Source organism: Vigna unguiculata, chromosome 5 (genome assembly GCF_037176805.1).
Source record: "Vigna unguiculata cultivar grain cowpea cultivar isolate G323 ecotype 2 chromosome 5, ASM3717680v1, whole genome shotgun sequence".
NCBI classification, from domain to species: Eukaryota; Viridiplantae; Streptophyta; class Magnoliopsida; order Fabales; family Fabaceae; genus Vigna; species Vigna unguiculata.
Window position 1 is genome coordinate 6,776,285 of NC_140796.1, and position 19,758 is coordinate 6,796,042.

The window sequence follows — 19,758 nt, forward strand, 5'->3', positions numbered from 1 at the left end:
TATAAACCAAGTAAGAAAGCAAAATATAGTGTTGAATTTCGGCAGCAGTAAATGTAGATGGGAAGAAAAGGAAGCTGAGGAAGGAAAGTAAACAGGGGATGATTACAATAGGGTGACTAATGAAACGACTTAATCTTTTAAAGTTTACTATAACGATAAAAATAATTAACTTTTATATTAAGAGTAAGTCATCTCGAAGCTAACTTTTAAATTTATTTGAGTGATTATATTAAGTCTCCTGAGAGTTGATTTTAATGTTTTGTAACAATTTTTTTATGCTAATATAAACTAATTAACATTTACAATTTTAGAATATTAATTACGTTTCCCTATATGGCCCACACTAAAAATAAGTTTCTTTTAGTGATTACTTGTTAATTAACGTTATAATTTAAGTGACCGTGAATTTGTGCATTAGGGATATATGTTTCAAATCAAAAGGATATGATGGGTATTAATGTGTAATGTTAGTTAGTAAAACATTTAATTCCTATTTGTGTACCTAGTAAAATAATTATCCATCAAACAAAACCTATTGCTAAATAATATAATATATTCTAATTGATCTGAGGTTAAGAGAAAGAGTATTTTATAACACAAGAAAAAAAATATTAATGTAATACATAAGAACTCACCTTTTCATGAAATAAGGTTTGGACAGTTGTGTTGGGATCGACGTGGAAAGTGTCAGGATGTTCCGATGTTAAAGAAGGAGAAAGAATTATGAGTCCTTCAGATAAAGTTATCATATTGGGACATTCAGTTACCATCACATGCTCTAGACATGGGCATTGCAAAGTGGCCTTCCCAGAATAAAAGCTTATTAGCCTCGGTAAGCATTTCAACTCAATCCGCCTGAGCCGTCCAAATACCATCTCATCACAGCCATCTTCCTCTTCATTTCTTGCAATTTCTTTGATTGATGCACAATTTTCTATGAATAGAGTCTCAAGTTTCACCAAACTTTTCAGGGTTGCAAACGTGAATAAATACTCCATCCTTTCACAGTTTATCACATATAACTCTTTAAGATTGATGAAAGACACTGTACACGAAACTATGTTTTCTATTCGAGGGCAATCTTGAAGCCCTAACCATTCAAGCTTTTTGGAGTAGGGTTGTACCCACGTGTGCTCTAAACCTAAAGACTGTAACTCACTTAATTGCAACAAAAATAATCGTTTCAATCCAGCAAGTACATTGTCGTGAATTCGAAGCTTTTGAGAGGGAAATATCTCCTTCAGACCAAACCATCTCTCTACTCGAAGATATTCTAAACTGGGTACCTTGCGAAGTAAATCAAAATCAAGAGTATCTTTCTCATTGCTATCATCCTCAAAGCAGAACCATAGATAATTTAGCCCCCAAAGAAGGTCTTGGGGCAAACGTACGTCGCTCAACAACATAATGTTTTTCTCATTAAGTGCCAAACGTTTCAGTTCGGGAGAAGCCTAGCAATTGAAGTAAACAAATTCAAAACACAATGCATAGTTGTCATTAGTTAGAAGCTAAAGAAGGAAAATATATAATTAAAAGAAAAAAAGGTCAAAATGTTTATGCCTTCTTACCAATATTTCAATAGAGAACAAAGGTTGTTGTTGCAGGCTAATTGGAGCTTCTATAGCTGCTTCTTTCTGACTATCATCAAAGTCAAAGTCTGATGTGAATAGCTTCAACTTAGGACAATTGACCACAAACAAGATTTCTAATAAGGGGCAATCAAGATGATGCTTTCCGCGATAAAAGCAACTCAACAATGGCATATCAAAAAGAGTTAGTTCTGATAAACAAGGAAATTCAAACATTATTGTCGTTTCCATTCCATCTTCCTTTCCAACAATTTCTACCAATTTCTCACAATCCGATATTGAAAGTGTCTCAAGCTTCTTAAGATTTCTGGCAAGGGATGAAGGGAACAGTGTTACCAACCCTTCACAACCATCAACATCAATCATGTTCAAATTGGGAAAACTCACAATTCCTCTCGGGGTCTCCTTCCATACACATTTTAAATTTGACAAGTCCTTTAAAATAAGCTTTTTCAAACGAAACACTGTTCCATACGTCTTTATCTCACTCTCATCTAAGTCAAATATTAGTTGTGCTGATTTGCAACTGTGCACATTCAATTCTTCTAAGTTCTTCAAGTAAGGTAGTACATGAGAGGGAATCAAAGTATCTCTTTTACATGCTTCACCAAATTCCAATTTCTTCAAACAACCAAAGAAATTGTCCGTAAAAGAAATTTTCTCATGTTGAACTTTCCTCTCGGGATAATCAACAAGATTTATTTCCTTTGAATATTCAAAAGAGACCTTAGAAAGAGAAGAAACTAAATGTCAGAACTACATCACAATCAATGATTTAATGACGATATAAAAAATTCTCGATACTAATCCTCATGGTATATGTAAACCCCCCTACAGACACTTTAATCCATTATAATTTGTTATAAAACAAATTTGGAAAATGAAAAAAAATGTGGAAATTATTTCAAATAATTCAAAGAGTATGATAAAGGCCACCATTTGCACAAATTTGATTATGAAATTATGATAGGGGATACCTAATACACCTTGATAATATAATCCATAAACCTTGACCTACTATGAAACTAGGAAATAAATATATACTTAAATCTGTACAAAACGACATAATGTACATGCTTCACATTATATATGTGTTGCACACGAATTCAACTATTAGTTACGAACATTTTCAAAGAAATAAAAAATTGGTCAACACATACTTTAAATGCATACCTGATCTTGGAAATGTGTTTGTAGAGTGGCATTCAAATCACCTTCCCAATACCATTTGTCTTTTTCTCCTGCTTCAACGTCTACTTTTTTTAGGTTTGGAACACTCTGGACTTTGGATAATTTTGTCATTCGAGGGCATTCACTTACTACTAAGTTTTCCAGGAGTGGGAATTTTAAGTGACACTTCTCGACACTAGAGAAACTTGTGAGATTTTGTAGAGACATCAATTCTAATGATTTTAATTGTTTAAACTCAACCTCTTGTACTTTTTCCTCTTCATTTTCGACAACAATTTCCACAATTAATGGACATGAACTTACTTTCATAGTTGTGAGTTGAACCAAGGTTTTAGCAGTTGAGAGTGTCATTAAATTTCTCATCATACAATTCTCCACTTCTAAGTATGTTAAGTAACTAAAAGATACTGAGGATGACGCTAGCTTTGTCAATTTTTTACATCCATTAATGATTAAGCGTTCTATCCTTTGAAGAAGCACATCATGCTCAAAACCAATATCCTCTAGAGACCACATGCAACGTAATTCTAACTCTTTAAGCTCCACAACACCACCTATTTTTTCACGTGAACTAAGACTTTCAGGAATCCAAATTCTTTTTATGTGACAAAGTCCCAATGTTAAACTCTTCAAATTGGGAAGTCTATGAAGAAACCAAAAGAGAATTTCATTATTCTTCAATCTATAGCAGGTAAGTTCTTCTAGTTTGTGCATACTGTGAATATTAACAATGTATTTCCGTAACCACTCTGCTTCCTTCATGCTCACCGTCATATATTCCAAGTTATATATCATCTAAGTAAATAAATAAAAAGACTTGTCAGTATTAAAACATAATAGTTAGTTGAATCATAATGTATTATTTTGATAAGAAATAAAAGACATAATCTCATATCGTTATGAAGGGTTGCTAATTCACACTTTATGTACCTTTTTTGTATCTAAACAAACTTTATGTACCTTTTTTGTAGCTAAAACAATTGGTTGTTCTTGTGAATTTGTGATTTCTGAAGTGAAACCTTCGAGCATGCTACAGTCAGCTATAGCCAATTTCTTCAAGGGTGGCCACTCTAAAGTATGAATTCCTGAGTAGAAACTCCTCAATTCATGCAAGTGTATCAAGGATAGAGTGTTTAGATGAGGAAACTTAAAGTTGATAGCATTTTCCCTTGAATGTTTGTCCAAAGAAACAATCTCTTTCATTGCCCCACAATACGATACCACAATGACTTCTAGTTTTTCTAGGTCATTCGTAATAGAAACTGGAAAGAGATATTTCAATTTTTTACTCCAAGAAACTTCTATGCTTTGCAAATTATTACATTTGAGTATTTCACCGGTGACACCCTTCCATACATTCACCAAATTTGGTAGGTGTTGTAGAAATATATTTCCCAAATTTGTTTCAATTATATCACAAGTGTGAGGAATATTTGAAAGATCAAATATGTTTTCCACCAACTTGCAATCTGTAACTGTCAAGCTTTGAAGGCTCTGCAATCTTTGCCCCATATAATTTGGAAAAATGGTAACAAGTTTATGGCACTCTCTGATTATCAAAGAGCTCAAACTGCTAAAGGAATGCAAACCAATATCGGATTTCCAAATGGTACAGAGTTTCCCCATGCAGATGATTTCCATTTTCTTCAACTTAGGAAAAACATCAATATACTGTTACAATAAAAATACTTTATAGATGAGCAATTGAAAGACCTAATTACTTAATATAATCAAAAAACGAAGGATAACATTAATCATACTCAATATTAAATAAATCAACACACCTCTGCATCTTCTTGACGGAATATATCCTTCATCATTTCACATTCACTTACAAAAATGCTTTGAAGATTAACCAATCTTTCAGCCATTGAGAATGATAGTAAATACTTTAAATTACCGCAATCTGTCACGTTCAATTTGAGCAAATTTTGAAAATTATGGTCATATTGGTCACACCATATCTTTTCATTTTGAAAATTATGATCATATCGGTCACACCATATCTTTTGAATGTTGATCGAGGATAACTCCAACGATTCTAATTTAGGGATTGAAACCTGTAAGAGCACATAAAATGTTGCAACAAGAAGATTTCATTTCAAAAGATGTTTTTTCCAATAGAAATGTTAAATTATGGTGCAATTTCTATAAAGTTAAAAATAAATAAAAACCTAGAATTAGGTGAACTTCTAAGAAATTCTATATCATTGTGATGAAACATCTCATGCCTATATATGTGATGACATTTTTCACTATGCTCAAGTAACTTTATAAAAAACATAATAAAGTTTAGTTCCATAAAACCAATCGCTAACTTATGTAAAACTCCTCCAAACATTACTCATCATCTTCATATCTACCTTCTACAACATATATTTACTACATTGTTACTCACCTCACTAAGCTTGTCAAACTCTCCTTAAATTCCAATAGTGGTTCAAAGTTAGTTTGGTATCTAGTAGGCATAGATGTAATAGCCAACTATTTCTAAGGAAATGGCCAATATGGATCCATTTTCATCTACTTGTGTACCTATCTTTATTGGATAAATTTATGATTTTTAGAAGATTAAAATTAAGGCATTTTTCCCTTATGGGAGATTGTAGAAGGAGACTTCATTGCTCCTATAGACATTTCAACACTAATAGTCACTAAAAAAAGGAGTTGGTGTTATACCTTTTAAGAAAAGTCATTGTTGATGTTATTTTTCCAAAGTAAAGGATGACATAAATGTAAAAAAGGTGTGGAGCACATTAAAACGAGTTTCAAGGAAGTGTAAAGGTGTGTACTATTAAATTTCAAACTCTAAAACATGTGTTTGAGTTAATAAATGTGAAGAACATCGAAGATTGTTATTTAGAATATAAGAAATAATCAAACAAATTGAAGCATGTGAGGAAAATACTCTTGACAAGAAAATTGTTGAGAAAAATTCTAAATTCTATTCTCAATAAATATGATGCAATCATAACTACAATCAAATAAATCAAGGATCTATCTACCTTGTCAGTGAAAAAACTAATAGACTCTCTTGAAGTAAATAATCAAAGATCGAAAATGTATAATGATGACTTTGTCAAAAATTTATTTCAATTAAAACAAAAAAGTTAAGGTCTCAAAAATAAAGGAAGTGGAGGAAAGAAAATAGAGAAAGTTCTAGAAATAAATAAATCATTATAGAAGTTTCTCTGATTCCAATTGTGATCAATGTGACATTTTGTTGGAAATAATCCAAGTGTGAGTCAAAGTCCCACATTGGATAAAATAGACAAAATTAAACACTATATAAGAATAAATGTCCGTAACCACATTGCCTTAAATTTTTAAGGGTAAAAGTGGTGTCAAATGCTTTATATATAAAACCATAATCTCTCTATAACAATAATCCTATATGAAAAAATATATAAACTCATTACATTTGTAAGAAGTTAAGCAACACCTTTCTTAGGCTACTCGAGATTGTATTGATGGAACAAATGGAATTGGTTTTTGGATTGGGGATGCAATAGCCACATGGCCAAAGATAAGAGCAACTTTAGGGATATTGGCAACTTTGTCAAAGTGAAAGTTCAATTAAGAAACAACACACAAATTGAGTCAAAAGGGAGGAGGTATTGTTGTGGTGGAAAACGTATGTGACTAAAAAAGATGCCTTACTTATTCCTAATCTTAAAGAAAATCTCTTGAGCTTTGCCTAAATAATGGAGAAAGGTACACTTCTTCACTTCAAAGAAGATGCTTGCTAAATCTATAATAACAAAAGATGAGAAATATGTGAAGTTGGAATGGAGAAATGAAATAGAATATTTTATACAAGCTTTAACTATACTACTAATATTGACATGAAAGTCCAAGTTAACTATTCATGGTTTTGGGAAAAAATATTTGGTCACTTCAATCCCCAAAGTTGTGAAGTTGTTATATAAGAAGAACACTATGAGAGGTTTATCATACCTAAAAGAAAATAAATGAAGCTTATAAACACATTACCATTTTCAACAGAAAAAACATGGAAAGCAAAAGATTTCTTGGATTTAATCCACACATACATCTATAAATCAATGAGAACACTATTACTAACTTACAATAGATATGTTATCCTTTTCATTAAAGAAAAACCAAAAGTCTTTGGAATATTTAAGAAGTTTAAAACTCTTGCTAAGAAACAAAGTGGGAGACATATAAAAGTTTCAAGAAATGATCGAGACAAATAATATAAGGAAAATAATTTTTTAACAACTAATTTTTGACAACTTTCTCTTATAATTAGATGTATCATTTTTTAAGTGGTCTCCCATTTTTCATTTTCTCATTTTTCTATATTTCTAAACCAATTAGAAGATGACATCTCAAGTTGTAAGAGAAAGTTGTCAAAATTTGGTTGTCAACATGTCATTGTCCATAATATAACTCACATGATTTTGACAAGTTTTGTGAATACAAAGTAATTGAGCAACAGTTTATACAATCAATTCTCCACATCAGTGTTATGTCAAAAAGGAATAATTGCGCAATCATTTTGATGGTTAGATCAGATCTAAGGGTGTGTTTGTTTCCATTGATGAATTTGAGAAAAAATGGATGGATTTTAGGAGACATAAAGAGGAAAGAAATATTGTTTATTTGAAGGGACGGAGAAATGAAAGTGAAAATATTTAAAAGTAAAGTATGTAAAAGTGTGTTAATGATATGATGGATTGATAGATATAAAAAAGGTTTTAATAGATAAAATTGTTAGATTACAATTTTACTCCTATGGTTAAAATTAGTATAAAATAAAATACAATTATTATTATCAGTTTTATTATTATTATTTCTTTTAGTATTATTAATTATTATTAATAATATTATTATTAGTTTTAATATTATTATATTATTAATGTTATTATTATCATTATCATTATTATTATTAACATAATTAATATTACTACTATTATTATTATTAATTATACACAAAGTTGAATAATTTATTATTATTATTATTAAAAATTTAAATAATTTTAATTATTAATTTCTACATACAGATGAGAGTAAGTTGGAATTTAAAAAAAATAAAAAAATAGATGAGTATTTAAGTAAAAATGTATGTGTTGAGTTGTCTTTCCTTCCTCATCTTTTCTTCCATGCAAGAATGAGAATATTTCATTCTCTGCCAAATCTATAAGCACAAATCACATTTGAACCCTGAAAGTGAATAGGTTTCATACATCCTCTCAAATAGTAAATTCCTAGAAGTAAAACGGCTTATCTAATACCCTTTTTGGCAAAAGGAGTTTATATTTGTTGAGTTATATATTCTTTCATATGTTTTGGTTATATATGGGTTATAGTTATAGTCATTGAGAGATTCTGGTTCCATATGTTTATATGACATTAGTCTTACACATATACAAGGTATTTGACACCTTAAGACAATGTTGTTATGGGTCTTTATTCTTATATAGTGTTTAGCTTTGTTAAATTTCTATCCAATGTAAAACTTTTTAACTCACACTTGGACTATTTCTAACAATATTATTGTGTATGTAATCACTAGATGCCCAACTATTGTAGTTGGAGGCAAGACTCTTATTGAAGCTTGGAATAGGCAAAAGTCTTCGGCTAAGCACGTAAAATTTTTTGGATCTACTATTACATGTACCTTATAAGAAGAGGCACAATTAGAAGATAAATATTATACATGGAATTTTTTGCGATATAACATAAATCAAATCAAAAGGTATAGATTTTATAACCTACAAATAAAGAAGGTCACCATCAACAAATATATTGAAGTTGACGAAAGTGCTTTTGGAATTGGGAAAAAGAAAAATCATGAGAAACAACATATATATTTGTTCCAATACAACAACCTCAAGTGACGAAAGATCCAAGCGTGCTTCCTTCACATAACAGCAAGATTTCTAACAAATTCTAGTCCTATATGATAAGATCTTTGGTGGAAATACACAAAATGTGCAACAACATTATTCTTGATTCTGAATATTATAACGAAGAAGCAAAACAAGAAGTGTGGAGTAAAGCAATAGAAGGAGTTAACATGATAAAAAAGAACGATACTTAGGAACTCGTAAATTGCCAGCATGGAAAAGATGTCATTGAAGTTAAATGGATTTATAAAACAAAGTTAAGTCCCTATGCTACCATACAAAAGCATAAAGCTAGGTTGGTAACAATCTAAAATTGACTATAATGAGACATTCACCGTAATTGCTCACTTGGACACAAGAGTTTTAATAGATGTTTTAAGACAAAAAAAAAAGATGCAACATTGACTGGTTGGATTTCAAATTAGCTTTCTAAATGGTGTTCTTGGGGAAGAAATATATGTGGTGCAACCAAAAGGATTTGTAAGCAAAGGTGGTGAAACTAAAGTGCTAAGGCTAAGAAAAACTTTATATAACTATAAATAAGCTTCTCGAGCATGGTATAACAAAATTGATGAGTACATCTCCGATTAAGAATTCAAGAAAAGCAAGAATAGGTCAACATTACACATCAAGACTCAATGTCAGTTTGATATTTTTATTGTTTCTTTATATGTAAATGATCTTATTTATGCATACATGAAACAATATAAAGATGATAATGGAATTCAAAGAAGGCACGATATCATTCAAGATGACCAACCTTGATGTGATGAGCTATTTCCTTGATATAAAGGTCAACCAACAAAAAGAAGCAATATCTATCTCAAAAAAAAAAATATTTACACTTACCAAATAAGTTTAAGATGTATGGTTTCAAATACGTTGTTACTACACTTGTGACAAATGAGTAGGTCCAAAAAAGATGATCGAACACGAGCAATTTGAGCAATTTATGATTTATATTTGGAGTTGTTGAAATTTGAATTAAAGAGGAGTCTTAATCAAATTTGATCTTTCTCTCTCTGCCTCATTCTCCCTCTCCTTCCCACCCTCTTATCTCTCTCTCATATATATATCATTGTATGCAAGAAAGTTCATAAACTCAATAAAGTTTCTTTCCATCAGAGCAAATATTATTCAAAACTACTCCACATTCCTCATCATCTCTAAAATTCCCTTCTATAATATATATTTACTACAGTGTTATTCTAACAAGAAATGAAAAAAATTAAATGAATAGTACTTTTATGCTTCTTTAAAAGTAATAACAACATACAAATTAAGCATTGCACATGTTATTGTGATAATGTTTTCACGTACCTTTTCATTGAAGAGTGGAAGGCAAGAATTGGTGACCCCATGCTCAGCGTTAGTGACAATATCTGTGGTCTCATGTTGTAGTATTTGGCCTTGCAACAATGGTACACTACCAACCATCTCATCAACAGCATATAAACAAGTAAATGTTGGTAAAGACTTTAATGTCAAATGTCGTAACTGGGGAAACTCAATCTTATCGTCACTGATGGTACGAGTTTGACTTTCTTTTGAAACTATCTCCTTCAAAGAATCACAATCACACACTTCAATTGTTTCAAGCACAGTGAGGAGTCTAACCATGCAAAATGGGAAGAGGTTTACCAATTTAGCACATGTTTTAACCTTGATCACTTTTAAACTACAAAAAGAGGCATCCACAAGCTCATTGTCACATATTCTCTCCAAATTGTACAGTTTGTAAAGCCATATGGACTCCAATTTGGGAAAGGCCAGCAAAGGGTGAAATCGCTCCATTGGGTTGACAACATAATTAATGCCAAAATTGTTTACAATGGATAAATGTTTCAAATTTGGAAATCCTTCCACATTTAATTCAAAGAAAATATCTTGAACATCATTAAGTTCTCCTAGCAGCAAACATTCAACACTTTTGAAAAACATTTTAACCCATTTTTTTGAATGAATATCGATGTCTTCATTTAGGTTCAATGCCAAAAATTTCACCTCTTCATACTTCTCTGGGATTTTGAATTTTCCCACTGCAAGCAAGTTAAGTAAGTTGAATTCACCAATGACAATCTTGTAACTATTCAACTTATCCAAAAATAAGTTTTCCGGAAAATGGGCAAAACTTTGAATATGTATTTCTAGATTTTGCAAGTGATTCAAGTGCCTCAACTCAGAGAGACTAGCATTTTCACTTTTCATATTTTCCTCAACCTCCCATAGAATCAAATTGTCTCGAATGTAAAATTCCTCTAAAATTTTCATCCTTGCTATGATATTGGAAGTTATTTTTCTTAGATTTAGGCAATTGCTTATGTCAAAAAGCTGAAGCTTATCCAATTGCCCAAATTCAAGAGGCAAACTTTCAATATTAGATCCTGAAAGACTAAGAATTCGTAAGTTCTTTAACTCACCAATGATTGATAGGTCCTTTTCTAGAGTGCATCTCTCCAAACAAAGCATTCTTAGTTTTTTCAGGTATTTAATTGATGAAGGTAAGCAAGATAGATTAACACCGGTCAATACCAACACTTTGAGTTGAATCATAAATTTAAAAAGGTCATCTGGTATTTCAAAAGATTCAGTGTTATTGTCAATGTGTAAGACTTCAACTCGTGGACAAGATATACTCTTAGGAAACTCATCTTTGATGTCACAAGAGTGTAAAAAAATGGCAGTGTACCTTTCAAAGTCATCTTCATGAGGCCACTCGTCAAGTATGTCATTTTTCATAAAAAGCACTTGTTTTTCTTTGGATGATATCGAAAGAGCAATACCTCGCACAATGTCATGCATGTTGAAGCGATCAATAGAATAACTTCTCACCAACAAACTCGATTCTTCTAGTTCTTTTATCATCTTTTGTATTATTTTCCTCGCATCTGTAATTGTGTGGACTCCTTGAAGCAAATTCAAACCAATGCAAAATTTGACCAAATCCATAATCAAAGCATCATTTCCCATTCTTGCACAGTGTAAGAACACACACTTTAGCTGCTCAGTTTTTAGTTGATCATAGCTCAACTTTATTGAGAAGTCTGTAAATCCCCGTTCTTCAGTAAAACTTTGTCTTTTAATTTGTTTGCAAATGTCCTCCCAAGTGGATAAGCTTTTATTCTTTAGTGTCCTTCCTATTGAAACTAACGCTATCGGAATTCCACCACTCCACTTTGCAATTTCAATAGCATTGCTATCAAAATCAGAATTTTTTACATCAGCAACTTTCTTTAGCAAAGTCTGTGCCTCCTTTTCATCAAGGCCCTCCACCCTAAAAGTTGAGCTCTGTTGCACATCCATTTGATCACATAATACTTCTTTCTTTCTAGATGTTAGAAGAATTTTGCCTCCTTTGTAACTCTTGGATGACTTTTCCTTTTTCATCTTATTCAAATCAACTTTTGACCACTCACTATTGGATGACTTTTCCTTTTTCATCTTATTCAAATCAACTTTTGACCACTGACTATTGGATGACTTTTCCTTTTTCATCTTATTCAAATCAACTTTTGACCACTCACTATTTTCTGTGTTACCGTAACCAAAGTCGTTAGATATGTGACTGACATCCTGCCGGCTTGCATCATCTTGATCATCATCATCACATGGAATCCCAAGTCTATTCAAGTCTAATCCATCCCAGAGATCATCAAGGATAATAAGGGTGTTCTTTTTTTCTTTCTTTAACCTCTTTCGAATTCGATTTGCTCTACCAATCTCACTTTTCTCTTCCAATGTCATTCCCAGCATGTCAGCAATCTGTCCTTGAATTTTTTCGAAATCAGGATTTTCTGTAATATTTGCTATAATCACTATCTTGAACAACTTTTCTCGAGCTTTCTTAGCAATTTCTTTAACCAAAAAGGTTTTACCCATACCAGAATGCCCATAAACTCCAACCATATCAACTGTTGAGTTTTCCAGTGCTTTCATAATCGTCTCCAAAGTTCTAGTTCTAGATGCGAAGCGCACATAACCACTGTTTGAAAAAGCATAATCAGGGGATGGGTATTCTTGATACGAAACTTTGTCAAATTTCTTTTTCCAAAGTCCATCTTCTATGATTTCCTCGACCATCTTCGTAGCTTTTCTACCAAGCTGATACCTCAAATGGAAGTTATTTGGAAGGAAACCAGTTGAGCATATTTTCTTTTCATGACATTCATCATTAATATAACTTCTATATTCTTTTATCTTCTCATCCATAAGCTTTAAGCAACGTTGAACGTCATTTTCAATTTCTTTTGCTTTTTCTAGTGCTTCATCAACATCATGTTGTAGCCTCTCCCTATTATCTTCCAGGTACTCAACGTAAGATTTCAACTTTTCAAATTTGCTTTTGTAATTAAAAATGTAGCCCCAATGTCGTTTGACCAAATGTCCTAAAATTTTCAGTGCACTCTCAGTAGTTGCAGAAACAATTGGATCCATGCTCCCTTAGGAATGAACACTTTCGTCTTGACTTTGTGCTTCCTAATACTGTTAGTTCTTTTCCTAATTATTGCAAATGCAAATTTAGACAAAAAAGCAAAATGGATAAAGCATTGAACAGTTATTTGGTAATCTATTTATAGCATAGTTTCTCATACACTACTACAAATTTTTATATTATATGAAATTTATTTTACAAATTTATTAAAAGAATTTACAAGAAAAAACTTTTTTCTGATATTTCTTCTAAGAATATTAATTAACAGATCATTCCTTGTAAATAATTATATCCTACAAAATTATAAAATTCGTAAATATTTTCTACAAAATTTATTGTCAAAAACGTTTTATACAAAATAATTTTGTAAAAAGATTGATAGCAATTTCCTGCAAATTTCTTTTATAACAAAATTTATAAGTATTTTTTAAAAAAAATCAAAATAAAATTGAAAGAAAATATGAATTTTTTAGTAATAATAGCAATTGCATGAATTTTAAATTAACATACTAAGTGACCATAATTTCTATAATCTTCAATCACCAAGTAGTTACTAATTCATGCAACTATTATGTCCTTACCATGCCTTCATATTTTAACACCAACTCATAGCCCTTCATTTTCTAAATTATTATGATAACTTAAACAATGAACCTTTTAATATTATTCTAAACTAACCGTGATACCAACAAATTTCAACTTAGTCATCCAAATTTATTTTCTTTATCCCTCCAGAAAAAAAAAATCTTACCCATCCACCCTCATTTATTGTTGACTCCTATTTTTACAGGAGAAAATCATAACTTTTACACCGTTAAAATGAATAAATATTTTTGCATATAAGGTTTATAAGACATTTAAAAGAAGGATTCACTATTTCTTCAATCATTTATTACGATTAAGAAAAAAGAAGTCGAATGTTAACAAACATAAAAATTCAATTATTTCATAAGTGCATGCCATTGGTATTATTTCACTAGTGTATAAATGGCATTCAATGATGCCTTCCAACAATAATTTTGTGACTATCATGAAAATATGAAGTGGTAAACATTTTGAAATTAGGGTGACCATGTTGAAGATTATTAAAGAGGCATCATCTTATCCTATTTTTGATGACGATCATCAGTATAGTTGTCTTAAATTATCCATTTTATAACTAGAGACATGTTAGAAATAATTCAAATGTGAGTCAAAATCTTATATTGAATGGAAAAGATAAAGTTAAACCTTAAAGTTTGAGTTAAAACTTGTATCAAATGTATTATATAATGTTACATGTATAGAACCACATTTTCTCGGTCACTAGGGTTTTTCTTATGGTTGCTCTTCGCATTCTATCTTTATGTTGTGCATTGTCTCTTTATTTTGTTCTTCTTTGGGACAGATCTTTGCATTGTAAAACCAGCCCTTGTTATCGTTCTTGTGCCTCAATGTCTTGTTTTTCTTTTTTGTTGCTTGCCTTGCTTTTGTTCACGTGTCCCTTTACTTGTGTATCTGCAGCATCTCCTTCTTCCTTCGTGTCTCTTGTCTTCTCTTAGGTATATCAATGTGGTATTATTTATATTAATATTATTTATACTGATTGTTTTGTTGAAAATGTTAGTATTGGATTTGGGGTATTTGCCTATGACAAATGGTATTTTTAATTTTTTCGAAAGTAAAGTGTTTTGCTATCAAAACTTCAGAAATATTTATATTGAATGAATATTAGTTTCTATTTAAGATATAACATATAAAATAAGTATTATCTCCAATGCTTGTTATACTGGTAGTTTGTTTCTCCTAATCAATGTTTTATCTTCATATATATCCTTAGTTTATCTATAAATTTATTTAATTATATGTTAATTAGATATTAATTATGGGTTCTATAGAATGTGAACTCTGACATTTATAATTATGGTACATGGAATTATTTAAATTGATATTATTTTTATTTATTATTTTACTGAATATATTGATATTGGGTCAAGGAGCATTCGACCCTCAACAAAACATATTGATTAAATTATGGTAAGTTTGGAAGTGTTATGCTGCATAAATTTTGATGGGACTTTCTTTCTGCACCTCCAAAATTTTTTCTACACCTTCAAAAAGATTTAAAATTACAAAATTACCCTTTGACCATTTAAGTAAAGTTATGCACATACTACTCCCAAAATTACTTTCGGATGTCGATTCCTAGTGAAGAATACTTCAGGAAGTCAAAATATATAACCGGAAGTCGACTTTTGAAAGCTAAAATATATAACCGGAAGTCGACTTCCAGAAATCAAAATAACTGAAAATCGACATCCAAAAGTCAAAAATATATTATCCGAAGTCGACTTTCAGAAGTCAAAATATATAATCGAAATTCGATTTCCGGGAGTCAAAATATATTATCGAAAATTGACTTTCGAAAGTCAAAATATATTGTCGGAAGTCAACTTCCAGAAGTCAAAATATATTATCAAAAATTGACTCCCGAAAGTCAAAATATATTACCGAAAGTTGACTTCTGGAAGTCAAAAAAAAAAAAAAAAGAAAATATATATATATATATATATATATATATATATTTCTTCATTTTTTTATTTTTTTAAATATTTTGTTAAAAAGTTAATGTTTTTAATTTAATTTATTTGAAAATATTATATTTTAATATATTATATAAAAAATAAACTAAACATATATATATATATATATTAATATTTTATTTCTAAAATATAAACAAGTTTTAAAAAAAGTTAAAAAAAAGTATAAAAAGAAAAAATAAAAAGCAAATTAAAAAATAAAATAGTAATGTATATATATACAAACGGATTTTTTCAATTTATTTTATTTGAAAATGTAATATTTTATTACTTTAAATAATATATATATATATATATATATTAATTATTTATTTCTAAAATATAAATTAAACAAATTAATAAAACATAAAATAAAAAATAATTAAAATTTTAAAGAAAAAAACATTAAATAAAATTAAATAAAAACAGAATAAATTTTTTCGTTTTGATTTCCGGAAGTCAATTTCGGGTATTATAATTTTACTTTCGAAAGTCGACTTCCGGTAATATATTTTGTTTTTCAGAAGTTGATTTCCGATAATATATTTTAATTTTCGGAGGTCGATTTTCGATAATCTATTTTAACTTCCGGAAGTTGACTTTCTAGTAATATTTTTTTACTTCTCGAAGTTGACTTCGGGTAATATATTTTGACTTCCAAAAATCGACTTCTGGTAATATATTTTGACTTCCTGTAATATATTTGACTTTCGGAAGTTAACATTCGGAAGTAATTTTGGTGGTGTGGTGTTCGTGGCTTTATTTAAATGTCAAAGGGTACTTTTGGAATTTAAAAAAAATTGGAGTTGTAGAAGAAATTTTAGAGGTGGAAGAAGGACCCTTTTTTAATTCATCAGTTTTATCTGTGGCACACCAACACAAGCCAACCCACCATGATCCACTATCCGTTTAACATTTTATATTTTATTTTTTACTTCTTCCTTCTCAACCACCATAACGCATAGAGACTTACTTTTTTCTTTCACTTAATCATTCTCACCCACCACTAAGGATGGCAATGCGAGCCTGCCTGTAAGACCCGTGAAATTTAATTAATTAAATAAATAATTAATAAATAAACGCGGGTAGTGAGAGCCTTTATGGCATTAAATTCTAGCTTGTATGACGTGGAAAAGTAGTAGCTCAAGTGGTTGAGAGGACTTAGGTTTGAGTCCTATGTATGACAATTGTGTGTTATTTATTTGTTATTAATTTTAAATATATGTTGATCATGTGATGGGATAATATAATCATTTAATTATAATAATCATCATGAAATATGAATTGGTTGAATAGTTGTACATTGATTTGGCATTGGTATGGTTGTGAGTTCAAACCTTGGAGAACCCCATATTAAACTTTATTTTTACTAAACTTAGTTTTTGCATGAATGTGAAAGGGTAGTGTAAACCCTAGCAGACATAGCACCCAAGAGGGGCTGGAGAGTAGTCCTTAATGAGTCATTGAATGGTAATTATCATATACCTTAAGCCATTTTCGTTTTGCCACATTAAGACGCCAATTAAGAGAAAAGGAGGGTGGTTTTGTGGCTAGTTTTACTGGATTGGTTGATGGATACGAAAATCAGAGTGAAGAGAGTGTGGTGAGTGAATCATTGAGGCTGATTGGAGGAGAATCAAGGGAGGCTATTGGAAACAAGGGAGAATCAAGAGTCATTCAAGCTTTTAAGCGATAGGATCCAAGTTTAGGGGAGTTATATCGCGTTTAATTGTAGTTCTATGAATAATTGCATGAGTTATAACTTGTTATGTATGATTTATTCTTGCATTGCTTGAAAATCGTGTTTCTGGAATTTTTCCAGAAGCCGCCTGGCGGGTGATGAATTTTCGTCACGTGACTCATACCATTTGAACTGCATTTTTGGGTTGCGAAGCGAAACCGCCTGGCGGCACGAACGGGACCGCCAGGCGACGCTAGTTGCTCAACCCAATTTTGGGTCTTCTGATGAAAGGCCTGACGGTAGTAAGGGACCCGCCAGGCGACGCGAGCCATTTGGGCTCGATTTTCATGTTTTCTGGGTTTTGGGCAGAATCTAATCAGTGGAAATATTGTTTAGATTATTAGTAGTTTGAATGGGAGCGAATGATCATGAACTTTTATGGTAATGCAAAGAAAATTGATTTGGAATTTGACATGAACTTGCTTAGGGTTTTTTTTTTAAAATTGGGAATTCGAGGGTTATAAAAGTAGGATACTTGAAATGTATGATATTATGTGAATTTGATTCGGGTTAAGGAATAGGTGCCTTGAAAAGTAGTAAATTGCGGTTGTAATTGAGTAAAAGATCAAGGTAGGGTAATTGGGAGTTTTTGGCATTCTTAGGTACAACGAAAAAGTTGGGATTTTCTCAGAATTTCAGGTGCCGCCTGGGGGCACTTGTGTCACCGCCAGGTGCCAGCGTAGTGGATACCTCACTGCGTGGATGTGATAGTGAGTACTTTGTTTAGGTTCTGATGCAGCCCAAAATGGGACTAAGAGGATGGAAGTGTTGGTGCTTTGAATAGTTATTGGGAAAAACCTAATACATGAACTAAGGAGGTTGACTTAACTTATAATTGATTGGATGTGGTATTAGGGAGGGTGACTGATGCATGAGTTAAACTAAAAAGAATTGGAAGGAATTAGCTATGTTGGAAGAATTAATTATAATGGTATTGTGGCAGAAGTATAGAATATCACAGTGGGTGGCATAGGTTTTCCATAAGCATAATTAGCCAAGTTGAGTGTTGACTTAAATTAGTTGGATCAATTGATATTAGATAAACATAGAGTATATTTAATGATAAAAAAGGGAAATATAGTTGTGGTGTTGTTTTGGAAGTAATACACATGGTACTGTTAATAAATGACAAGTGTGCAGGCTTGGGATGGTCTATATGACTAGGGGATGAATGTACATGTGAGGTGCTATAAGGTCTAGAACATTATAGATGGCAATACTTTTCGTTAGGGGTACTCTAGAATGAGAGCCAGTGAGAGCAACTTGGGTGAAGTGTGCTAGAACCTGAACTAAAACTAGTACTGCATAAGTATTGGTGTGGCTCCTGGCGATGGTGATCGACCCGCCAGGCGATAGCAAAGAAATCAGGGTTCTGAGTCATGGCGACGTCTGGCGGTAAGGAGGGGTGCGCCAGGCAGAGTCTACAGTTCAGTGAATCCTAAGGCACATGGTGCCTGGCGGCAGAGGAAGTTCTGTCAGGCGATAGTTGCAGTGGCAGTGAAGACTAAGGCGTTTGGCGCCTGACAGTACGTGTCCCCCGCCAGGCGGTCTGGAAGCGGCAGCGCCTAGAGGTATGTGTCCCCTGCCAGGCGATTTTTGTTACAACAGATTGGTATGATGCTTGCTATGATGTGCATGATCTACAAGGTTTTAGTGGTGCTTCAAGGGTGAGTTTGCTGGTGTTCCTTGAGTTGAGCTCAGAACATATCCCTTGAGTTGAGTTCGGGATAGGGGTTAAACATGTGGCATTCCTCGAGTTGAGCTTGGAATGACATCCCTCAAGTTGAGCTCAGGATGGCGGATGAACACGAGGAACCCTTGAGATGAACACGATGAACACGAGATGACTTTACTTAAATGGTCAAAGGGTATTTTTGGAATTTAAAAAAATTTTGGAGGTGTAAAAGAAATTTGAGAGGTGCAAGAAGAAAGACCCTTTTTTAATTCATCAGTTTTATCTGTGGCACACTAACATAAGCCAACCCACCATGATCTACTATTCGTTTAACATTTTATATTTTATTTTTTACTTCTTCCTTCTCAACCACCATAACGCATAGAGACTTACTTTTTTCTTTCACTTAATCATTCTCATCCACCACTAAGGGTGGCAATGCGAGCCTGCCCGACCCGTTTAGGCTCGGTCCGACGCACTCCGCATTTTTAACACAGGTTGAAATGTCTTGCCAACTCGCTTTTTAATTTTTTTTTTTAATTCTTATGATAAAACTTTCAATGTTCAAAACATTGGGAAACTTTAAGAAGTTCACAAAATTATTAAAGCAAAGACTTTGGGAAGTTGGATGATAAATTGGTAATTCAACATTTTCATCATATTCATATCCGTACTTTGACATACAAAATGTATTCTTCA

At 31.8% G+C, this 19,758-nt stretch overlaps 1 protein-coding gene across 2 annotated transcripts in view; it reads right to left on the minus strand.

Moving 5' to 3' along the window:
* The window catches only part of LOC114183061 (uncharacterized), a 43,961-nt gene that overhangs the window by 13,489 nt on the left and 10,714 nt on the right, over positions 1–19,758 (minus strand). For both annotated transcript variants that reach the window (XM_085673077.1, XM_028069914.2), the window contains 6 exons: positions 9,974–13,150; positions 4,565–4,840; positions 3,741–4,451; positions 2,763–3,575; positions 1,569–2,315; positions 636–1,451 (listed from right to left, as the gene is read on the minus strand). In XM_085673077.1, the coding sequence (XP_085529203.1) occupies positions 636–1,451; positions 1,569–2,315; positions 2,763–3,575; positions 3,741–4,451; positions 4,565–4,840; positions 9,974–13,087 (6,477 nt within the window). In that variant the 5' untranslated portion in view covers positions 13,088–13,150. The remainder of the gene's footprint in view (positions 1–635; positions 1,452–1,568; positions 2,316–2,762; positions 3,576–3,740; positions 4,452–4,564; positions 4,841–9,973; positions 13,151–19,758) is intronic.